This window comes from Leucoraja erinacea, chromosome 26 (assembly GCF_028641065.1).
Source record: "Leucoraja erinacea ecotype New England chromosome 26, Leri_hhj_1, whole genome shotgun sequence".
Lineage (NCBI taxonomy): Eukaryota > Metazoa > Chordata > Chondrichthyes > Rajiformes > Rajidae > Leucoraja > Leucoraja erinaceus.
In genome coordinates, this window is record NC_073402.1 from 16,425,341 (window position 1) to 16,449,757 (window position 24,417).

Genomic DNA, 24,417 nt, shown 5'->3' on the forward strand with positions numbered 1-24,417 from the left:
GAGGGTAGTAAAGGTCCAGAATTCTCTGCCACAAGTAAATCATGTCTAGATAGGCAAGTAATGTGCAACTATGGACCAAATGCTTGGTTTAGCTTTTATCACTGGCAAGGATACAATGAACCTACAATCTGCATTATAAACATCTATGATTCACTACAAATTTACAATGGCCTATGCAATAAACTACTGAACTTTCCAAAAGCAGAGATTTGCATCCATAAAACCAAATGCACTGCCCCAATTACACTATAGATGCAAACAAACAATCATACACAAGAGAGGAGGTGAGGGGAAAAATGTCTGCGGGGGATTTCTCAACAAGTGTAATAGAAAACTTGGATAAAAAAATTAAATCGGGAAAAGTGGATGGAATAAAAAACCTCAAGCTACCCAACTCAGAATCAGAATCATTATAACTTCTGCAGAGAAATATTATTCAGATACTTCAGACTGAAAAATGGTCTCATCCCGAAAAGTCACCTATTCCTTTTCAGAGATGCTGTCTGGCCCAGTTCCTCCAGCTTTGTGTCCATCTTTGGTTTAAACCAGCATTTGCAGTTCCTTCCTACACACTTCATTCCAATTTTTGCTTACTTGATTTGAACTGCAAGTGCATTTGCTTTAGTTTAGTGATACAGATTGTAAACAGGTCCTTCGGCCCACTGAGTCCACACCAACCAGCAATCCCCACACACCAACACTTTCCTTGGACAATTTACAATAATACAAATTATACCAAGCCAATTAACCTACAAACCTGTACGTCTTTGGAGTTTGGGAGGAAACCGGAGCTTACGGAGAAAACACACACAGGTCACGAGGAGAAAGTATAAATTCCATACAGACAAGCATTTAAGATCAAACCCAGGTATCTGGCACTGCAAGGCAGCAACTCTACCACTGTGCCACCATTTGTTGAAGCTATTTGCAAAGCCATGAAAAATACAGCCATCAGCAATAGCTGTTCCCACCATCGTTGGCTTCCATATATAAACTCAAAATGATCATGCTGTCAGCTTGCCTCAGTTAAGAATGACAAAACAGCGGCAATAGCAAACTCTGAAATTAAAACCTGACAAATCGTTCATGCAAACATACATAGCTTTCTTCGACCCGCCCCCCCCCCACCCTCACATCACTCTGAGAAGGGTTTTGACCCGAAACGTTGCCCATTTCCTTGGCTCCATAGATGCTGCCTCACCCGCTGAGTTTCTCCAGCATTTTTGCCTACCTTCAATTTTCCAGCATCTGCAGTTCCTTCTTAAACATGCAAACATACATCTTCTCTAGTAAAAGGCTTTCCTTAAGATCACAGTACCACATATAGCATTATTCTTGATTGACAGCATCCTGATTCAAAGTACTATTTCTGGTACCAGTTTCTCCATTTATTTTGTCTACCTCCTTTAAATTTTAATTTTAAGAGAAAAATATTTGGAATTGTAAAGCTACATAGAATTGGACTTTTAGCCTAAAGAAACCGCCACGCAGTTATTCCCCATACATTGGAACACCATTGAAACATCCAGCTGCAATGAGACCAAGGAACCTTCTACTATCTAGAAACAAAAAGTCAAAAATAGAATTTGATGATTCGACCAATAGTACAAATAAGAACATAACACAGATAACCCAACCCACTCCAAAAGCAAAAACTAAACACAGCATGAGGTTGCAAGTCAGAACTAAAATAAAATACTAGAAATACTCAGTAATTCGGTTGGCATATGTGATGGAAGAAATAGTTAAAACATTTCAGATTGAAGCCTTCCTTTAGAATAATACCATTCTAAACTTAACACAAATGGAAATGTTTAATTTTTTGAGCTGCAGGTTTCAGTAGTTGTCCAAAAAAATGTTGACAGCCTCTGCTCCTGGTAACTCGTCTTCAATCAGCAGAGGATATGAAAGTGGCAAGTGAATTCCCCTACCTACACAGCTGCATGTTGAGCACTGGATTTAACCTTCTCCATTAGTAGCAGACCAAAAACACAGATGAACACATATCAAAACTAAAGTTGTAATGCAAGTGCAATATTCTGATTTAGTGGATTGGTGACGGGAGTGGCACAAGGAGAATGGGAGTCCCAAACGCAACTATGAGAGAACCAGGAAGTTTGTAAATTTTATTCTTAACAAAAGCAAGGCTGAAGGTCTGAGTCTGCCCTACAGAGTTGCTACCTTACAGCGAATGCAGCGCCTGAGATCCGGGTTCAATCTCGACTACGGGTGCTGTCTATACAGAGTTTCCCCCGTGACCTGCTTGGGTTCTCCGAGATCTTCGGTTTCCTCCAACACTCCAAAGACATACAGGTTTGTAGGTCAATTGGCTTGGTAAATGAAAATGTTGTCGCTAGTGGGTGCAAGATAGTGTTAAGGTGCAGGGATCGCTGGTCAGCACGGACCCAGTGCGCCGAAGGGCCTGGTTCCGCAATGTATCTCTAAACTAAATGTTAAAAATCATGCGTATCCTTTTTCATCATTTCATGCAGAGAAGTTTTAAATCTTCCATGCTTGCTTAAAATGAAAGTGAGAATTTCAAGCCATTGAAGGTAAAATTTCGAAGGCTTTGAAAATGGTGTTGTTTAATGCCAAAGAAAGTGATACTGCATCTGCCAGAACTGGAAAGAAATACCCAAACCAATCTGTGCAGCATAAACATTTTTGCAAACTTATCTCCCCCAACTTTAACATTGGTGTTGTTCTTACTTTAAGGAAACATACAGCACTTATGGTAACTTGGAGCAAAGAATGAAACAGAAATAAGGAAAAAAAAATCATAATAATGTCATGTTCAATTTTGTTTGATCCTATTGCTTGAGGAATTATGTTTGTACAGGACTGAACATATTCCACAAATGTGAATACATAGTTTACTTTGTATCACACAAAATACACCATGAATTATGAGATATTGACAAGCACAAGGTAATGAATGATAAAACTTTGGCTGATGTCATTTTGTCGAGAACGGAGTTTATCATTTTCTTCATGAAAGTACCATGCAATTTACAAATCTGGGGCAATGACCAAATTATTTTACATCTTAGTTTAGTAAGAAGTCAGCTAAAGAGTGGGTGGAAACATATAGTCTGAGCCTACAACTAAGATGAGAACTTGCTAAATCATGCAAGTAGTATGTGGATGGATTCTGCATTTTTGCTTGATGACAACTCCATTCTTAAACACTGTGGTACTCCAAATGCCAATTATGTTTTAATATTAAAGAACTGAAAGGATAGAAAGCTAATGGTTATTTATTATTTTGGAGGAAGATTACTAAATTACTTATTTTTAAAGTTTGAAAATACTTCCAAGGTGAATTATGTTAAACTTTGCTTTCTAACAAAAAAAACATGTACATTGAACACTGCTTCAGCTCTTATAGTTACTTTAAAATAAGCATATAATGTGGAAACCTTCTGGAAAATTGTCATTGTGAGCAACAATCAAACAAACACATCATGTTTGTGGAAGTGCAGAACTGTAACGATAGCTATTTATTAGTTAACACAATAGGAGAAACAGGCCCATTTAAGGTCTACCTGGGCCAAAGATCCTTAAATACATCCAGATGATCCGCAGGCACTTCAAGATACGGTTAGCAGCTTAATGTGATGAAAGAGAATATGGTGTATAGGTAGAAACAAGGCACTGTAGATGTTGGCTTACAAGAATGACAAGAGTATTGGAGTAACTCAATGGGTTAGGCAGTATTCATGTTGCCTGACTCGCTGAGTTACTGTAACACTTTGTGTCTTTTAATGGTGTTTAGGTACAAGTTTTCCTTTAAAAGATGCCACTGACCTTATACGATTGCAAATATTCAAGGGTTGTTAAGTGAAATAACCGCTCGAAAAGGGGGAAGGTCTACAGCTGAAGTTACCAGCTCCCTCCCCTCCATCTTAAACAGATTACATCACTGGTAGAAGGTTGTCCGCATCATACAGCCCTCCGTCATTGCGGCTGGGTTTTACCTGCGCGTCTATCACGAAGATGAGCGCTCCAGTGCCCCTGAAGATCATCTCATAGTCAAAGGTGGGGTCGAAGAAGTCCACCTGGCCGGGGAAATCCCAGATCTGGAAGTTGACGAAGGAGCTGTTGGAGATGTCGTCCTTATAGATCTTGTTGGTGCTCTCCAGGAAGAGCGTCTCGTTGGGTGACATCTTGTGGAAGACCACCTTCTGGATGGACGACTTGCCGCTCCGCCTGAGGCCCATCAGCAGGATGCGGGGCTTGCTGTCTGACTGCGACTCGTTCCCTTCCATGTCGGCTTCCTCCACCCCATAGCCGAAGTCCTTGGGGAACGAGTCCACCCCGCCGTAGCTGCCGGTCAGCTGCTCCTCGTCTCCGTACTGGATCGACATGTCGCGGCCGGCGAAGTTGAGGCGCTCCCGCCCTGCCCGGACTCGGCCGCACTCAGCTGGACAACAGCGCTCGAGCTTCCCTCACCGCGCAACCTAACTCGTCCTCGTCTCACCTCACGTCCCGCCTTCTCCTCCTTCCCTCTCGCCGCTCATTGGATGCGCCTCCTCTCCTCGTCGACACCGAGCGGCCAGCGCCGCGCCACCATTGGCTACCCTCGACGTCCGTCACGCGCCCGCAGATGGTGGCATCTGTCATGTGTTACAATCACCTGACTCTGTCCTGGCGACTTCTGACTTCCTCCTGTGCCAGGAAGCAGCTTCTGGCAATGGAGCAAAAAAAGGGGGAGGAGGAGAAGAAGAAGAAGAATCATCATCATCAGGTGAAATTGCAGGTATGAGAGCGGGATGGCAGCTTGATTGATGGAGGGAAGTGCTGATGGCCGCGAGAAACAGCAGGATGGAAGAAGGGAGAATGGTGTTAATGTGGTTGAAATCCGGCACTGACGCTACTGTTCCAGCGGGTGAACTGCAATCCCTGTGACCAGAGTGCAGCTGAATCATGTGACTGGTAGAAAGTGATTTGTTTAACAATGTACAGCAAGTCCCTGAATTGCTCAAATAAACTAAGCAGTAACTGATTATCAAACCACCTGATTTGAGGGTGGAAGACCATCATCTGTCATGGGTTTGCTGACCATGTGAAAATATGCAGTAAAAAATGAAATAGTATGTTTTCAAGGTTAGATTGCCCATCCATTCTTAAGACTTTTATCAATCAAAAAGAATATTCTTCAGGGCCTGGAAAGGTGCATTATAGTGTGGTACATGGTAGGCCAATGCAGTTTTTAAAGGTGTAGAAGGGAACTGCAGATGCTGGTTTAAATCACAGATAGACACATGGTCTGAAAAAGGGTCTCGACCCGAAACGTCTCTTATTCCTTTTCTCCAGAGAAGCTGTGTGACCCGCTGAGTTACTACAGCTTTGTGCTATCTTTGCATTTTTTAAATGGCTCATTGCAAATTTTTATATCACATAAAGCCTAACACTCAATATGTTCAATTTTCTTTTTTCCTATACTTCAACATTGAAAATTGGGCACGTGAAAAAATATAGTTTAATGTGTCTAATTCATGGTATAAGAGGTAAGGGAAGCAAGAGGCCTTGCGAATCTGGCAGTTGGATGGGGGGAAGAATCATCAAGATATTTGTTTGGAAGAGTAGGAGCCAAGACTTCTAGGATCAAAGATAGACACTAAATAGTAACTCAGCAGGTCAAGCAGCATCTCTGGAGAGAAGGAATAGGTGACGTTTCGGGCGAAGAACCTTCTTCAGACTCAGGGGAGAGGGAGACTGGAGATAAGGAAAGGTAAGGTATGAAAATGACAGATCAAAACAGACGATGAACAAGGAAATATAGAATGGTTCATTGTTGGCTGAGGGGAAGATGACAACGAGGCATACAGTCAGTAAATTTAATCAGGAGGACAGTGAAACTAGACTTGGAGAACTAGAGTGGGAGAGGAACCCAGAGAGAGGGGCAAGCAAGGGTTGCTTGAAGTTAGAGTAATCAAAAATCACACCGCTGGGTTGTATTATTGCCCAAGTGAAATATTAGGTGCTGTTCCTCCAATTTGCATTACGCCTCACTCTGACCGTGGAAGAGGTCCAGGACAGAAAGGTCAGTATGAGAATTCAAGTGATTAACAATGGTGAGATTGTGTAGGCCTAGTGGATTAAGCGGAGGTGTTCAGCAAAACAATCACTGAGCCTGCGCTTGTTCTCACTGATATATAGGAGTCCACATCTGGAACAGAGGATACAGTAGATGTGGTTGGAAGAGGTGCAAGTAATCCTCTGCCTCACCTGAAAGGACTATTGGGGTATTTGGACGTAGTCGAAAGAGGAGGTTTATGGACAGATGGTGCATCTCCTGCGGTTGCCAGGGAGGAAGGGGTTTGGGTGGGAAAAGATGAGTTAACCAGGGAGTTGAAGAGGGAATGAATGGTCTCTGCGGAAAGCAGAGAAGAGTGGAGATGGGAAAATATGCCTAGTGATGGATCCTGATGGAGGTGGCAAAATGTTGGTGGGATTGTGTTGTATGCGACTGCTGATGGGGGTGAAAATGGATGAATGTCATCCATTCCTTCTCTCCAGAGATGCTGCCTGCCCCGCTGGGTTAATCCAGCATTTTGTGTCTACCTTCAGTGTAAACCAGCATCTGCAGTTCCCTCCTACATACTTCTCGGAACAAGTCAACTATTGGTAAGATGTTTTGAGATCCACTGCGCAGGAAAGGAATTGGGTCAGGATTACTGTCAAGGCGGAGCACCAATTCTTTTCTAGAGAAACAGCTTGGAAACAGACCCTTCATCCACTGAGTCCACACTGACCATTGATCACCCATTCACACTAGTTCTATGTTATCCCACTTTCTCACCTACTCCCAACATATTTGGGGCAATTCTACAGAGGCCAAATAACCTACAAATCAGCACATTTTGGGGATAGAGATGGAAACTGGAGCAGCACCTGGAGGAAACCCATGTGGACATAGGGAGAACGTGCAAGCTCCAGACAGATAACACCCGTGGTCAAGATTGAATCAGGGGCTCTGTAGTACCATCTGCACCTGATGGTACTGATCCAAAGTTGTCCTTTAAGCCAAGAACCGAGAGAACATCTGTACCGGATGGGGTTTTTACTGAATATATTGGACACAAATGTGCTACAAACAACGTGAATAACACTGCTTTAAGGTATGTTAAAGCAGACCTCTAGTTCTTGTAAATGTTAGCTTTTGCATGTGGCATTCAAATTTATGAGATTTATGAAAATGATATGTCCACATACATTGGCGCCATTTGTAACACTTGACAATCTGGGATTTTCCATGTCACATAAAGACAATTCAATAAAAAATTTCCCAACCAGGGGATGTTGTGTACAAGCGTAACTACGTATTGGAATGTCTAAGACAATGTATTTTACAATATAACACAACACAATAGCTAAGTGCAACAATGCTTTTGGAAGAAAATGAGCCTTGATTGATTATGATTTCATCTCAATGAGTGGGTCCCAAAATTAGGGTTAAGCTTCCAGTTTAATAAAGTTGGGAGAATCGCATGTTATGTTGTTTAGCCATTTCCCTATTTTTAATATACAATATGTTCACCTTTACCAATAAGGCTAAATAAGGTTTTGTGGGGAAGAAGACACCAATTGGTTCTGCAACATGGAGAGGAAAGGTGAACCACCATTAAAAACTGTCTACTTTTCTCTCAAGAATTATCTAATTTATCATTAACATTCAGTTTTACATTTCTATACATATAACAAAGCAAAGGAAATCCATGTGCTCCATTGGGTCCATGTTGGCTCTCATGGAAGAAATCCCATTGATCCTATTTCCCCTCTCCATACTTCTCTGCACTCAACAACTTATTCTCTCATGCAAACCTGTCAATTCCCCTTTGATTATTTTTTCCTTTAACATGCATTGCATGGTAATTTATAGTCAATTAACATCTAAGCACATCTTTGGAGGGTGGGAGGAAACTGGAGCAGAAGGAGTAAATCCATAGAGCGTACAAACCTTGATGTGACAGCACCCGAGGTAAGGACCAAATGCAGGTCCCTATGAGGCGGCAGCACCACTGCGCCATCCTGTATAATCTAGAGTGTACATTTGTTTACAGTCTAACATACAGCTTTGTTGAAAAGTATCAGAGAATCAGTAGGAATAAAACACATGCATGATTGTTACAGTTCTGTGATGCAATACAATGTTACATGTGATCACTTTAATTCAAATTATGCTGTTCATGGCATATGCCCTTGACAAAACAAGTGGAAAAAGTCATACTATTGAACGATCATTCTGCACAGTTTGCACGTTTTTATCCTTTTGTTTACTTTTTATAGAGCCAAAACATTTATGAAGAGGATTGCACATATTAGTTAAAAGGTTGTTACCAGGTTTTTGTTGTGTTCATTGAGGGAGGAAAACATTAACTAAGTTATCAATAGAATTCCCTGAACTTTGAAAAGCATTTTGTGACCTTTGAACATGGAGGCAGGTACTGAATATGATATCTCATCCGAAGGGCAATAGATCTAACGTTGCCCTGTGCATTGAAATCTATGTCTGGATCATGTATTTAATTTCTGGAATGAGTCTAGCATTGAGCTATCAGTATTACAACCTGATATAATCATTCAGTAAATATATTTACTCCCTCAACCAGTATAATTCAGGTCACCCAGGAGCTAAAATCTGTGATAGGATGAACCCTGATTTCACATTTCACCCCACTACTGATTAAAATGCACCTGAATCCTGTACCTTGAACACATTTCAGCCAGGGTTCTAGTATGTAGCGAAGACCAAAGGTAATTTTTATGGTCGACCTCAAGTCAAGTCAAGTTTATTTGTCACATACGCATATGAGATGTGCAGTGAAATGAAAAGTGGCAATGCTTGTGGATTGTGCAAAAAAAGCCTACAAAACAGAATAGAACAGAATCAGTAATTACATATTTGTGAGAAAAAACCCAGCAATTTTAAAAAGACACAACACAACAGTAAATTGGTACAGTAAGTTAGTCCCTGGTGAGATAAGAGTTAACAGTCCTAATGGCCTCTGGGAAGAAACTCCTTCTCAATCTCTCTGTTTTCACAGCTGACCGTAGCAGCTGGAACAGTCTGTTGCTGTGGTGGAAGCGGTTCCCCATAATGTTGATGACTCTGGATCTGCACCTACTGATGTAGAGTTCCTGCAGAGGGGCGAGTGCATTCCCATAGTGCGTTCGGCCGAACGCATTACTCTCTGCAGAGCCTTCTGGTCCTGGGCAGAGCAGTTCCCAAACCAGATTGTGATGTTTCCGGACAAGATGCTTTCTACAGCCGCTGAGTAGAAGCACTGGAGGATCCTCAGAGAGACTCTGAATTTCCTCAGCTGCCTGAGGTGATAAAGGCGCTGCCTTGCCTTACTCACCAATGCGGCAGTGTGTGATGTCCATGTCAGATCCTCTGCGATGTGGACTTCCAGGTATTTAAAGCAGCTCACCCTATCCACGGTATCCCCATTTATCTTCAGTGGCATGTACGTCCTCGGATGTTGTGCCCTCCTAAAGTCCACGATCAGCTCCTTATTTTTTTTTGACATTCAAGAGGAGGCTGTTGTCCTGACACCAGAATGCCAGATCAACCACCTCTTCCCGGTAGGCCTTCTCATTATTTCCGGTGATCAGGCCCACCACCACAGTGTCATCAGCAAACTTGATTATAGAGTTGGAACTGAACCTAGCCACACAGCCATGTGTGTACAGGGAGTACAGCAGGGGGCTCAGGACGCAACCCTGAGAACCTGATTTACGTGGGGAATGGGAGGAACAGCAATACACTGCACTACTATCACAAAATCCTATCCAGGAACCTGTTGTTAGATTGAAGTTGAAAAAAGTAATGGGTGGGAGTTGCGGGTCAGTGGTACGAGCATGCAGCCAGTCACCTCCATGCCTAATATTGCAATGCTCTAACAATGATCTAACATCCATCAAAAGGCTTAGATCTACCCATGCAGGAGTAGGACATTCGACCCTTCAAGCCAACACTAAACTTTTAATTCTGGATCTTCTACCCTCCCTAGTCTGGGTCAGTAAAACACTGAATCGAACACTGGAGTCCCAACCCTTCTTTATTTGTATTCAACACCGCGGGGTCGGCCTCGGATCCACTCACTCGAGCCCTCAGCAGCCTTGTGCAAACAGAACAGAAGGAAAGACAACCGACCCACCCCAACAAAACGATCACCCTTATATAAGTACAGGGGGAGGCAACCCTTACAAACCAATCGCAGATACCGGCGGGAGAGGCAATTCCTTTGCCCAATCATAGAACAGTACATAGAAACATTTTCAATACATAGAAATGCAGTAGAAACATATGACTCCTCTTCCCAATCACAGACACGGAACAAGTGTCAGTAAACAGAAACACCTTCAGGACCCCAGACTTAGTGGCAACAGGTGGGTCACATGGGCAGAAGCTTCATCAGAGGTCCAGACTTAGTGACGACAGCTAGGTCACATGTGTCTCCAGCACCTTGCAATGTCACCATCAGTGAAGCCCTGTCTTTCACAGACACCTGTCATTTCCCAAAGCACCCCAATCCCGACATATTCACAAAACCAGCCATCTAGTCATGAGTAAATTAGCCATTTATCTTGTTCTGTATATTAGGGTCTCGTATGGTCGAAGTTGTACATCTTGTAACCGAGTAACAAAACAGTTATATTTCATTAGCTGTGAAATGGTTTGAAATTTGTGCCTACAAAATGAATTGATAGTTGGATTTATTTGTCAAAACTGTTAACTTGCAATTGCGTGATCATTTGACAGTGTACGTTTTTATAACATTGTTTAGTTTATTATTGTCACATATACTGAGGTACAGCAAAAAGCTTCTGTTTGCCTGCTATCTAGCCAAAGAAAAGACCGTACAGTAAAACCTCATTATAACAAACCATGGGGGGGGGGGGGAATGGTGTCCTTTATTGCTGATCGTCCACTTTAACTGAGTATGATATTATCATTGTATGTAGTCGAAATAAAGATCTGCAGATGATGGTTCATACACAAAAGGGCACAAAGTTACTGCAGTAACTCAGCGGGTCAGGCAACATCTCTGGAGAGCATTGATAGTTGACAAGGGACCCATCTTCAGACTGATTCGAAATAGGAAAGGAAAAATAGATTATGAAAGAAAACTGGCAGGGAACATAAAAACTGACTGCAAAAGTTTTTATATATATGTGAAAAGAGATTAGTTAAAACAAATGTAGGTCCCTTGCAGTCAGAAACAGATGAGTTGATCATGGGGAATAAGGATATGGCGGACCAATTGAATAACTACTTTGGTTCCGTCTTCACTAAGGAAGACATAAATAATCTGCCGGAAATAGCAGGGGACCGCGGGTCAAAGGAGTTGGAGGAATTGAGTGAAATCCAGGTTAGTCGGGAAGTGGTGATGGATGCATTAGTAATAATCTTTCAAAATTCTTTAGATTCTGGAGTAGTTCCTGAGGATTGGCGGGTAGCAAACGTAACCCCACTTTTTAAGAAGGGAGGGAGAGAGAAAACGGGGAATTACAGACCAGTTAGTCTAACATCGGTAGTGGGGAAACTGCTAGAGTCAGTTATTAAAGAAAGAATAGCAGTACATTTGGAAAGTGGTGAAATCATTGGACAAAGTCAGCATGGATTTTCGAAAGGTAAATCATGTCTGACGAATCTTATAGAATTTTTCGAGGATGTAATTAGTAGCGTGGATAGGGGAGAACCAGTGGATGTGGTGTATCTGGACTTCCAGAAGGCTTTCAACATGTCCCACATAAGAGATTAGTATACAAACTTTATAGCACACGGCATTGGGGGTTCAGTATTGATGTGGATAGAGAATTGGCTGGCAAACAGGAAGCAAAGAGTAGGAGTAAACGGGTCCTTTTCACAATGGCGGGCAGTGACTAGTGGGGTACTGCAAGGCTCAGTGCTGGGACCCCAGCTATTTACAATATATATTAATGATCTGGAAGAGGGAATTGAAGGCAATATCTCCAAGTTTGCGGATGACACTAAGCTGGGGGGCAGTGTTAGCTGTGAGGAGGATGCTAGGAGACTGCAAGGTGACTTGGATAGGCTGGGTGAGTGGGCAAATGTTTGGCAGATGCAGTATAGTGTGGATAAATGTGAGGTTATCCATTTTGGTGGCAAAAACAGGAAAGCAGACTATTATCTAAATGGTGGCCGATTAGGAAAAGGGGAGATGCAGCGAGACCTGGGTGTCATGGTACACCAGTCATTGAAAGTAGGCATGCAGGTGCAGCAGGCAGTGAAGAAAACGAATGGTATGTTAGCTTTCATAGCAAAAGGATTTGAGTATAGGAGCAGGGAGGTTCTACTGCAGTTGTACAGTTGGTGAGACCACACCTGGAGTATTGCGTACAGTTTTGGTCTCCAAATCAGAGGAAGGACATTATTGCCATAGAGGGAGTGCAGAGAAGGTCCACCAGACTGATTCCTGGGATGTCAGGACTGTCTTATGAAGAAAGACTGGATAGACTTGGTTTATACTCTCTAGAATTTAGGAGATTGAGAGGGGATCTTATAGAAACTTACAAAATTCTTAAGGGTTGGACAGGCTAGATGTAGGTCACAGCTTAGGGATAAGGGGGAAATCCTTTAAAACCGAGATGAGAAAAACTTTTTTCACACAGAGAGTGGTGAATCTCTGGAACTCTCTGTCACAGAGGGTAGTTGAGGCCAGTTCATTGGCTATATTTAAGAGGGAGTTAGATGTGGCCCTTGTGGCTAAAGGGATCAGAGGGTATGGAGAGAAGGCAGGTACGGGAAACTGAGTTGAATGATCAGCCATGATCATATTGAATGGCGGTGCAGGCTCAAAGGGCCGAATGGCCTACTCCTGCACCTAATTTCTATGTTTCTATGATTCAGTCTGCTGAATTACTCTAGCACTTTGTGTTGTTTCACCTTAAAACTGGTCACCGATGTCGCTGGTCTGCACAAGCAAGCCCTTCTTCAGCAACTGCTGCATGGTCCTGTTAAAGCAGCTGTTGTTGCGGCTCATGTTGTAGCCCATGGCCAACAGTACTTTCTTCAGGCCACTGCCAATGATAGGACTCGCTCAGTCACTGTGGGACTCCCTGCTCCCTCATCAGCTGCTGCTTCTTCCATCTCTTTGTCCCCCACACAGTCGACAGCTTCTTCCAAGGTGACTCTAGGGGAGAAGGAGGAGGGGGGGGGCAGCTCCAGCGACCCAGGTTTGCCTGCGGAATTTCTCTGGTCGCTTTGTCATTGCTCAATGGTCACAACTTAGAATGTTTTCTTTACAATCTTTTATTCTTATTTCTACATTAACACCAATGGGAGTTTATGAAAGTGATTCAGTAAATATTGTTCATGTTGTAAAAATAACCTTTATGGTCATTTATTGCAGTACATAATGTTGCAACTAAGATTATTGTCAGGACATATAACTATTGTGCATGAATGAATCCTAAATATACCATTTTGATTTGTGGGGTGCGATATTGCAAGATCCATTACCACAAAAAACACGTTACCAAAATGCCTATGTGCAGCAAAATAATTATTGTCTTTTACAAAGTAATTGATGATCCTTTAGTCGTTTCATTACAACAGATATTTTCTCTCTTTTATAAACTAAGTTAAAAACCATGACCATTCAGCTTGTGGAGTTCCCAAGGTTTAAGGTGGTAAGGTAAGGAAACTGCAACTTGTTACTGCTTATGAATATCAGTGATTCCATGGGCATCCACACATCCCTCCCCAGACTGTTAATGATATCTTTTCCGCTGATCCTTTACAAATTTGGTTAAATATTAACATCTCATTAAACATCACAATCCAAACACTCATGAGATTAACCACATAATTCTGCAAAGTTTTCAAGTTTGAAGATTGTTGCATCCATTAATATGACGATATATATTGATATATAACATGTATTGAAATATGTTACAATAGTGACTTGAATTCAAAAGTTCCTCATTGGAGTGTTTTGAGTCATGAGAGGTACCGCTGTTCTTTAATGTCATTAACTCCAACCCCTCCAAATTTCGGGAATATTTTACCATGAACTCCTTGTTTAAAGGTCTACAGTCAGCTGAGCACCATAGATCAGTCACTATTGACTCCCCATATAATTACAGCAAAGTGAATCTACAATCCCTTGGTTCCATTTGTTTCTATAGTCATTAACAGAGAATCACTAGCCATGGTATCCCTTCTTATCCCTGCACCATTACACCAAGGTATTTTCCTTGTCTCCTTTTTTTATTCAAATATTGATCCTCAACACTAAATCTCATTCATCCATCACTGCAATTCTTGTTGACAGTGTATCCTTGTTAAACAGTGTCTTGATTTTTAAATGTTCATCCATATTTTCAAATCTCTGAATGCTCTCTGCCTCTACATGCTGCCTCAGCCTAACGACCTCTGAGATACCTGTACTCTTCTGATTCTGCCCATTGATTCTACTTGAATTTACTTGATCTATTTTTTACAATTGTTTCTTCAGCTCCCAAGAACCTAAGTTCTTAAATTATTTCCATCAAGGCTCCTGCTCCTTTGCTTCTCTTTCACTCTTTCAGTTCCTCTTAACTCTTCAACCAAGTGTTGGTCCACCCATATCTTCTTTAAGTGGCTTGGTGTCAAATGTTGATAGCGCTCCTCTGGATTGCCTTTGGATATTTGACTACATTAGAGGCACTGTAGAACTTAAGGGTATTGCATTACATATAGATTATGTTTCTTTTCTGTTTCAATTTGTTTTGCAATGTGGTAGGTAGAAAGTTCAACTTGATGACTCTCCCTTTCAGAGTTCAGCTGTTAGAGATGTCATCAGAAGGAATCAGTTCACAAGGATGATTGGAAGAAAAAGACCTCCAGTGTGCACCATTCATTATTACCATTCAGTCAGGAAGTGACACACAGCAAGGAGAGAAACATATATTTTAACATGCCAGGAGTTTTAAAGAATTGGGGTTATAAAGCTTCTAAGATTCAATCTTCAGTCTGCAAATTAATGTTTTCCAAATAAATTGCATTCTAAATTTGAAGCTTTCAGTGAATCTAGATTTTTTTTGTCACAATGCTTAGTGTGAAAAGTTCTCATATGTAAGTAATTTCTCTGTCTTCAATGTTAGTTTTCTCTGTTTTTTCTCTATCCTCAGCTCATTCCACTGCTGTTAAATGAAGCAATTCAAAACCCGATTTGTAGTTAATTCCTGAACGATTTTGAAACTGCTTCTAGCTTTAAATGTACCGCTATATAAAAATAGTTTTTACGCCAGGCAAAGGTGATCAGCCGCATCCTTCTAATTTAATAGCTCACAGTCAGCAAATTAGTCTCATCACTGAATTCCCAGCACCATGAAATCAACCCCTAAATTAATAACAAACAAATTTGTTTGAAATTGGATTGGACAGCAAAGATCAGTGGTGAATATTGTACCTAATGCAGGAATTATTACCTACAAAGTAGCCAATTTGTACATTCATCTTTCACATGGAGGTTCAGATTGGAGAACATCATACCGCACACATTAAAGTGAATTATATTACTTTTATTTCATGTTATTTTACTGTGTAAAACTTCTACAAAATGCTTTATTTAATTTGCGTAAGAAGCACTTGGCATCATGAGAATAGGGTTATAGGTATTAGAAATTCGAAGAGTACAGTCATGCTTAATCCATTTATACTCAGTTCATCACACATTCACTCTTCTACACTCCCCAGGACTGTTACAACACAGTACATTAAGTAGTGTTAAGTCTCCATATTGCACAGAAGAGCATCCTCCCAACATCCATGTGTTCCCTCCATTCACAAGTTCAGTCCCCTTATGGTCCTTCAAAATATGAATCCCAATATATGCTGAGTTTACAGCAAATCTCTGTTTAGAGAGTTTGAGTGATAGAAATATAGGTGTGATCCTTTCAAATTTTTTTCATTTGTGGGATACCAGCTTGTCAATGGTGGATTCCTAGAGGTCATAACCTATTAAGTGCCACCAACAAGGAAATTAAATCTCCAAATATTTCTGAGCATTGTACAATCACTGAATATACACTCATTTGATGTGCATCTGGTTAGTTTTATATTTGACATCCATCCATAGTTTAGACCATGTTATGTTCATCTCACTTTGCCTAATCATGAAAAGTCAGTAGAAATCTGAAACTTTATCCCGCACAAAGTTGGGGATGGAGCAGCAACTGAAATGTTCATGAATAAGATCAACAGACCTTTGATGTGAAATAGTAATGGAGCTAAACAGAAAAGGGAATTAAGATACAGATCAGCCATGACTTTATTAAATGACAGAAGAGGGGTCGAATAACTTATTTGTGTCACAATATTTGAAAAGTAAAAATATAATATAATTCTAATTTGGGACCCTTAATAAAAATTGAATCAATGACTTAACTTTGGGTCGTTAACTTTCAGGTTCTTATCAGAATGAGAACATTTGTCTTCTCATTGGATTTCCTGAGAGATTTCCCCCCTAAAAACTCACTCTGAATACATAATATTTATTTAGATAGTGCACTGTTGTTTTATTCTTTTGTATGAGATTTATACTTATTATATTTAAATGGTCAGTGAAGAAAAATCCAAAATAATTTCTATTGCAATTACAAAGAAACTCCAGATGTGACTCTGGGAATTGTTGAAGATAGTTGCGTCATGCATTTGCTTTCACACAGATGGTATTTGATCAATTACAGTAACTACCTATGAAGGTGCTTGACTAAAGTCCAACACTATCTTTCATAGTTTCTGTAACACTTGCAGCATCATTAATAAAAGTGTTATCACTGACTGCAATTAGGGTAAAATGCACAGCTACTTAAGCAAAGTATTCCATCTGGTTCTTTAATTGGTAACTCTAAAACCTAAAACAAAGAAATCTATTTGATTATAGATGTGGCATGGGTCAGACTCAGGACAACCTTGACATGTTGTGGATAGATTGTACTAAGGTGTCCATCCGTATCTCTTTACATAAGCATAGATGATCACATAGACTGGAATTAATGATTAAGTTGATTAAGTTAGCTAAAAGGCTATTCTGGAGTATAAAGGTTGAGTCAATTATTTTAGTATGGATGGCTTTTGCTGTGCCATTACAGCTTATTGTTGCAAGTTATAGAAACTTTAGTTTTCATCCCTAAAACTGACATTGGTCATAATTAATTTATACTGGGAAACCAGTGGACACATAAATCTTTACATCCTAGGGTTGTAATACATTCAGGCTATACCTCTCTCTCAGTTAAGTGACTCGTTTTAAATGGATTTATTCTAGAAATTCACATCAATGTATATTCCATTAGACTGTTACAATTTCTGGAAGGAAACATTTCCCGTGTCATTTAATGGGAATCAAATGTTATATTACTACAATAGTCTGAATTTAAAACTAATTGTGAATGTACCAGATCAAAAATCAGAAGAGTGATGCAGTATGCTGAGAATACTGCCAGCAGTACTTGGAGTAACAGCCCAAATGCAAGGAATAAAAATATCAATCCTATTTATTTAATCAAATGTTTCTCCATTTTAAAGGCAGCGTTATAACAGATTTTTTCTGTGCTCCCCAGATTGTGTTTGAAGGCTTGCTCTGCAGATTATGTAAGTAAATAAACTTGAAAATACAACTCAGTAGTTGTATCATTTGGGAGGAATTCTCCTATTGCCACCATCTCATTGCACCTCGATGGGCAGTAGAGATGCAGCAAGGGTTGTGGAAGGAAAATATAAAAAGGATTGAAGACAACCCAATGTTCCTCCAAAACATTTTCACTTTTGATGGAGGCAGATTGACATGGACAATAAACTGGCACCAAGGAGCCAAGTTTATTTTTCAGTTTTTTTAAATTGGACTGCATACTGCATCTTTTTTTCACCACTGTTTTCATGTTTCTCAGGACGCATGAAATCTGATCAACAAGGAATGGTGGAGAGGGACACACCTGACAGATGAGAAAGGAACAACAGGAGTGTTTTCCTCTCTAACAGCAAATCCACATGCCCTTTCACCCGCTCTTGCCAGGCTTTCCCAAACTTACATGCTTTTGCCTTTGTGATTCACTGATTCATCATCTTTACAATTTGAACTCCCACCTTCAATAAAATTGGTACAATCGGACACCCAGGAAATCAGATCCCCACCTGCAAACACATTTTTGCAGAGGTTCCGGCATGATACCTACAGTTCCAGGATTTGCTTGCACTCCAAATCCCACTCTAACATATGTGCTCCAATTCTGCCTTGCAATAGGAGGTTGTGGAGGAAGGTACAATAACAATATTTAAAATCCATTGGAGCATGTGCATGAAAAGGAGACGTTTATAGGGCTTACGGGCCAACGCAGGCAAATGGGATTAGATGTGGTACCTTGATCGGAATGGTCAAGTTGGACCCAAGGGCCTGTTTCTGTGCTGTATGATTCTATCTCTTATGTATATTGGAATCATTCTTACCACAATTCCATTAAATAAATTATATTCAGACTGAAATAGACATACATTGTGCAAAGGATTCAAGTACAATGGCCAATACTTTGATTACTACTATGAAAAATGTCCAATTTTCCTAGAGGATTGGAGGCACTAAGATCAGATACGACAACTTATTTATTCTTCACTGCTAGTTGAACAAAGTAATCTGCAAAACTAGTTGCTCCTGAAATAAAATGTGCACCTCAGGTCATAGGTACCCATTCCATGATGAGTGTCCTGTCTTGTAGAAACTAGAATTATTTTTTCTAAATAAAAACGAGCATCAGAGTCTGCTTTTCAAATTCAGAATTGTTTTGAAGACTTACAATAACTGAAAGTTAATTGTTCAAAGCCAAATTTAGATGTTTCAGGATGACATTATTGGGTATTGTACATTTCATTATAAACCAATTACAACTTTAGCAGCTATGCAACGTTCTTTTTAGTAACCTATACCAACAGTCCCTTTTTGGGATAGAATGACCTGACCTGAAACATGACCTAGCCATGTTCTCCAGAGATGCTGCCTGATTGCTGAGTTACTCCAGTATTTTGTGTCCTTTTGTCTATGGAAATATTTTGTTGGGCAGTATAAATCCTGGTTTACTGATGGCTCAGTACAGTCTAAATAATCATCAAGATTTTGCTACATTGAACTAAAATAAGGAAAAGGCAGAAATATGTTCATCACCATGACAGATGTTTTTCTAAGTGGTGATACATTATAAAATGGTGCCTTGAAAGTGCCCAATCTGTCATAGTAAAGAGTGCATCAGATTAGTCAGTTAGAACAAACAAATTTGAGATCATATGGGAATCATTTGAGATCAGATTTATTTGGAGATGTTAAAGAGAGACAGGGAGAGCCCAATGCATTTGGCATTTTTGGGAAAAGACAGGCTATGTTGAGAAAAGGAGCATGCAATGTTAATGAGACAACTGAAAAATGTTTAGTTTGTTCTGCAGCAACACTACTTGCATGCATAAAACATCCCAGAAAAATTATTAAATCACATTTGATATGGAGTTTTAAAAGGACATATTTGGGCAGAATACCAATTGGTCGGTTAAATAGTTGTGTTTTAAGTAATGTCTCAAAGGGGGATATAGGAGATAGAGAAACAAATATATTTATTAGTGAATTTCAGGTCTTTGACCCAGGCAGCTGTAGTTAAAACCACTAATGAAGGAGTACTATGACTGTACAAAAGGGCAGAATTGAATACTTAGTAGAGAGTGGATGCAGCAAGTGAGATAAGTCAAAGGTATCAAAGGTATTTTATTAGTCACATTCACATACACCGAGGTGTAGTGAAGTGAAATGCTTTTTGCCATTTTGCAAGTAGAGCTGAGGCTATGAAAGAATTTCAAATCAAATATTGTAATTTTAAAACTAAGGTATTGGCAACACAGTTACAAACACAGGATTAATGGGAACACAACTTATTGCCAGTTAGGATATTTCTGAAAAGATGTGGATAGGTTAAAGTGAGAAGAAAAGTGTAATCTGGAGTAACAAGGGCATGGATGAGGTTTACATCAGCAGCAGAACAATGTTGGGCAATGTGAAGGAAGTGGAAGTGGGTGGTTTTGCTGACTACACAGATAGTGAGTTAGAAGTTCACCTTCAGGTTGAAAATGACAGTGAGGTACAAACATTAAGGCTTAGCTTCAGATAGGGAATGGAGGGCGAGAGTCCTCATGAAATATAATTTGTGGTGGGGATCGAGGGTAATGGCTTTGTTCTTACCAAAAATTACTTGCAGAACATTGTTGCTGATCATTAACTGGATGTCTGACAAACTTTGTAACAAATCAAATGTGTCAAAAGTGGATGTGGCGAAGTCTCCATAAAATTGTAATAACTGATGATTTTTTTCAGGTGATGTCAATGCGAAAAAGCAATTAGATGAAAAATAGGAGCTGACGGGATATTTTTATGGGACTCCTGAGATATGAGAAGAATAAGTTGTTATTGCAGGTGACTATCTGGATAATTAGTGATGGAAATAGATATGAAAGAGCCCGCTACCTGAATGACTAGAGAAGGATAGTGTGGCCAATCATGACCGAGGCTGCAAACTCATTAGGGAGAGTACTAAGGGTAATTTACCAATACTCAGAATCGTATCGCCTGTCATTTGTGCCTCTGATGTGGGCATTTCCAGTTTTGTTACAGGACAGAAAATTGAATGGAGGGAACCAAACATGGAGGTATATGGGCTTGGAATTGAAGCTTCACAACACCTCTAGATATTTTTGGCATGAATGATTAGAAACAAAACTCTAGTTTGCAAGGTAGGGGAGATCATGGGTAAGATCAAAAGTACTGTAAGTTGTTTCTTAGAAGAGTGCAGGTAACCAGAGCTGTGAAAGAGATCGGGACCTTTGAAATGTCAGTTAACATCTGGCTGCCAATCAATTCATCTAAAGAATCAATTAACCAGGAAATCCTGTTCTAAAATGGAAGGTCAGAAAAGTCATGAGAGGGAACATGAGCAAAACTAGCGAAAGGCATGAATTCAATGCTAGAGTAGTGTGGACAAAATAAAAATGTATGTTATCATCGTATTGCTGTGAATTAATGATTAACAGGCAAGCATGCTTAATAAATACTAATGATAATTGTTAACGTTCAGACATTTTCATATTTAAAGTGACTTTCAGGGGGTGTGCAGTGTGGTGGTTCATTAATTTTATTGTTCTCTGACTTTGCAGGGTAGTTGCTTCTCAGATTAAAACTTCCCAGTAAGTGAGGTGAGCATATTGTGGAATAAAACCTACTTGCCACTACTTACTCTCAGCACAGTAGCTCACTGCACCAGTCACTGAGCCTTCTTTGTTCTAATACCAATATTAGACCAATTGTACAACCATGAATATAAAATCTTTCCAAAATTCAGGTGGATAATTGGAGCGTAGTTGATAGCATCTCCATTGAAACACTGGTGTCATTTAAGTGTGGTAGCTGCAGCACATATGTTTCTTACAGATATCAACATAATGTGATAAGTATGTCTCTACTGCCCCTCAGTGCAGAGAAATGAGAGCCTACGAAGAACAGGACTCGCTGTATTTCCAGTGAATGGAGAACATATAATAATTCTTTCCAGTTCAATGCAAAATTTCAGCAGCTCCTAAAGCCATTGGTCACTGATTCTGTTTTTTCATAATGGTTAAGAGCTGAGGTACTGTGATCTGAAATGGAAGAAAAGGAGAAATAAATGATCATGTCACAGGAATTAGGCTATATTAACAATTATCTTACAGTTGAATGATGACGAGGTATAAATTGCCACATTTTCCCATGTTGCAGCTGTAGACCACTAATTGCGTCAATTTTAGTGTTTCCCAATTAAGATCAATGTTAATTACAGACAAACTTTAAATAATAGTTATTATATAATTTAAATAATAGTTATTATATAATTTAATTGCATCTTGTCTATTTTTATCCTTGCTGCCCTGGGACATTTTATTGTATTAAAGAGGGTACATAAATGTACAATGAAGTGATGAAGACAGATATTTTTTTCCATCCCTTTTGTCCATCAAAAGGATAAGAGAGATTTAAAGATCAATCTGTAAATCACGACCAAACTTCATCTGAAATATTCATTTATCGATTTATTATTATATGTTTAAAAGTGTGATCTTTGATATAAATCAACATTATTATATTCACATTGATAACAATGCAGACTCTGAGCTCTGAAAATAACTCTTTCTTTATGATGTTACTGGGATGGTTCAATGATGGAAAGTGTTTATTTCATTCTCCTTAAGTAGTTTCTTAAATATTATTCCTCATTCCAAAGATATGAGAACATCTGCAAAATTGACTGGGTAGCATGTTAACATTTGCTTCCTAAAGGATGAGAAATATTTACGGATGATTCTCTAATCACAATCAAACTTTATCTGAAATATTCGATCATTTAATTTAGTGTACATTAAACGTCTTGTATATATGAATCATTTTTATTTTGTTCACGTTGATAACACTGAATCCGTGCATGTTGAAAGAACCATGTCAAGGGTCCTACCAATGTTCAGAGGTTATTTGATTTACTTTATTTTTCATTTGTACATTTGCATTCAGATGGAAAACAATTGTGATAACTACATGGAGGATAAAAATAAATAACAATAGCACAACCCACCCAGTCTAAAACTCAGCTGAAATATTGTGAACCTTAAGTTATTTCATCCTTTAAATCCAAAACCTCACAAGGTTTCCTCACTGCTGCAGTATCAATCTGTCTCTTCCCTCCTGCCTTTATTCTACCTCCCTCCCACATACCTCATCAAATCTGGAACAATATTTTTTCTTAAGATATTAAAGAGCTCTGCTAGTCACTATAATTAAGAGGGTTCTTCATAATTCTGTACTATATGGTTTACCTAAAGTATTTCCAGTTATACAATTGAAGATAAAGTACATCATTTCTTCAATTACAGATCGTCCAAGACAATTGAAGAGCCCAGAGAAGTCTATGGCTTAAAAAACGGACGGTGGGCAAGGCTTAAATTCTCTGACCTCTATTATTTATACATGCATAAAATTTACATTAGGTGAAATCTAAAAAGCTGCTATAATTAGTGAGAGAATAGTCAGAATTCTGTGTACTTTGAGAAAATTTCAGTGAAGTGTACTATTGACATTGGGTAAAAGATCGGAGTGAGATTTTCAGTGGGGAGACCTCCAAACCTTTTCCCATATTACTTAGTAAAATATAAAATTTAAGTTACGATTCCATCATACCGAAGCTTCAACTTTTACTACTGTTGATCCCCAAGTCTGTTTACTCGCCACTCAATGACCTCCCATTCTATATTTATGGCACACACTATCATGGTTTCTTATACACAATGTTCGATTTATAGTATACAGTCGATGTGCCTTCATTCTTCCATAAATATAATGAAAACTGAGGAAGGTAAAAGTGAGAGGGAGAAATATTAAAGGGATTTGGATGTTCAATCAAACTATATGGAAAATTTGGGCACAAGGACGAAGAATATTTGCAGATGCTCTCATTCCAAGACATGGCCTGCTTCATTAAAGCCACTCTGGTCATGCTGGGAAACAGATTGCGGTACAGCAGATGGCATATCTGCTTGTTTCATCCTTTTCAGATACTTTTCAATGACATGGAGGTCACACTTAAAGTGGCACCGAGTTGTATTGTGAACAAAATCAAACAGTTGCACTACTTACAAAATGTCAGCATTTCATTCATTATAACACAATCTCCCTCAAAACTATATTTTTATTGAGGTATTGGATTGGTCCATCAAATAACATTTGTTAATTATTCGCTTTAAAGCTAAATCTTTATAAACTATTGACAGATTTATATATGTTGATTTTTTAAAACCTGCACTAAACACGAGTTCCCCAGGTTCCCCAATGTGTGCCCTGTAAATAACTATTATAAACCAAAAGTCTAACATTTGGACTAATTCCAAATAGCATCAATTAGCACATTTATTAAAGTTTGGTAGACACTCCTTTGGTAGACACTCCATTAACTAAAGGCATGCAGTACCATTTTATTCCCATAGATGGTGCAGTTTGTAAACAATGCCTTGTTACAAAGCAGGTCAGTGAAATTTCATCGTAAATACAAACCCACCCTCACCGACAAGCACAATGTTGAATTTGTGAATCAGAAACCTTCCTTTAAATGGGATAAAAGCTTTGTGCTGATTTAATTGCAGCAAAAAGCCACAGCCAGCTCATTGTATTCAATTAGCAGCTTAAAACCAACATCTTAAGCAGAAAAAAGAATGAAATCACAATTAGAAGAATTGCTTGTAAGAAGAAGAAAAGTACCTGAGGTCAAATATACTAGGGTGATTGTCAAATGTTTTTTTATAAATGTTGCACAAATACCCTCTAAAATTGAGAAAAATGTTTTGCAATCAAA

At 39.4% G+C, this 24,417-nt stretch overlaps 1 protein-coding gene across 1 annotated transcript in view; it reads right to left on the reverse strand.

The window, feature by feature from the left end:
- Positions 1–4,484, reverse strand: part of rragca (Ras-related GTP binding Ca) — a 30,401-nt gene extending 25,917 nt beyond the window's left edge. The window contains exon 1 of the mRNA XM_055656207.1: positions 3,978–4,484. Coding sequence (XP_055512182.1) covers positions 3,978–4,367 — 390 coding nt within the window. The 5' untranslated portion in view covers positions 4,368–4,484. The remainder of the gene's footprint in view (positions 1–3,977) is intronic.
- Between the last annotated feature and the right edge of the window lie 19,933 nt (positions 4,485–24,417).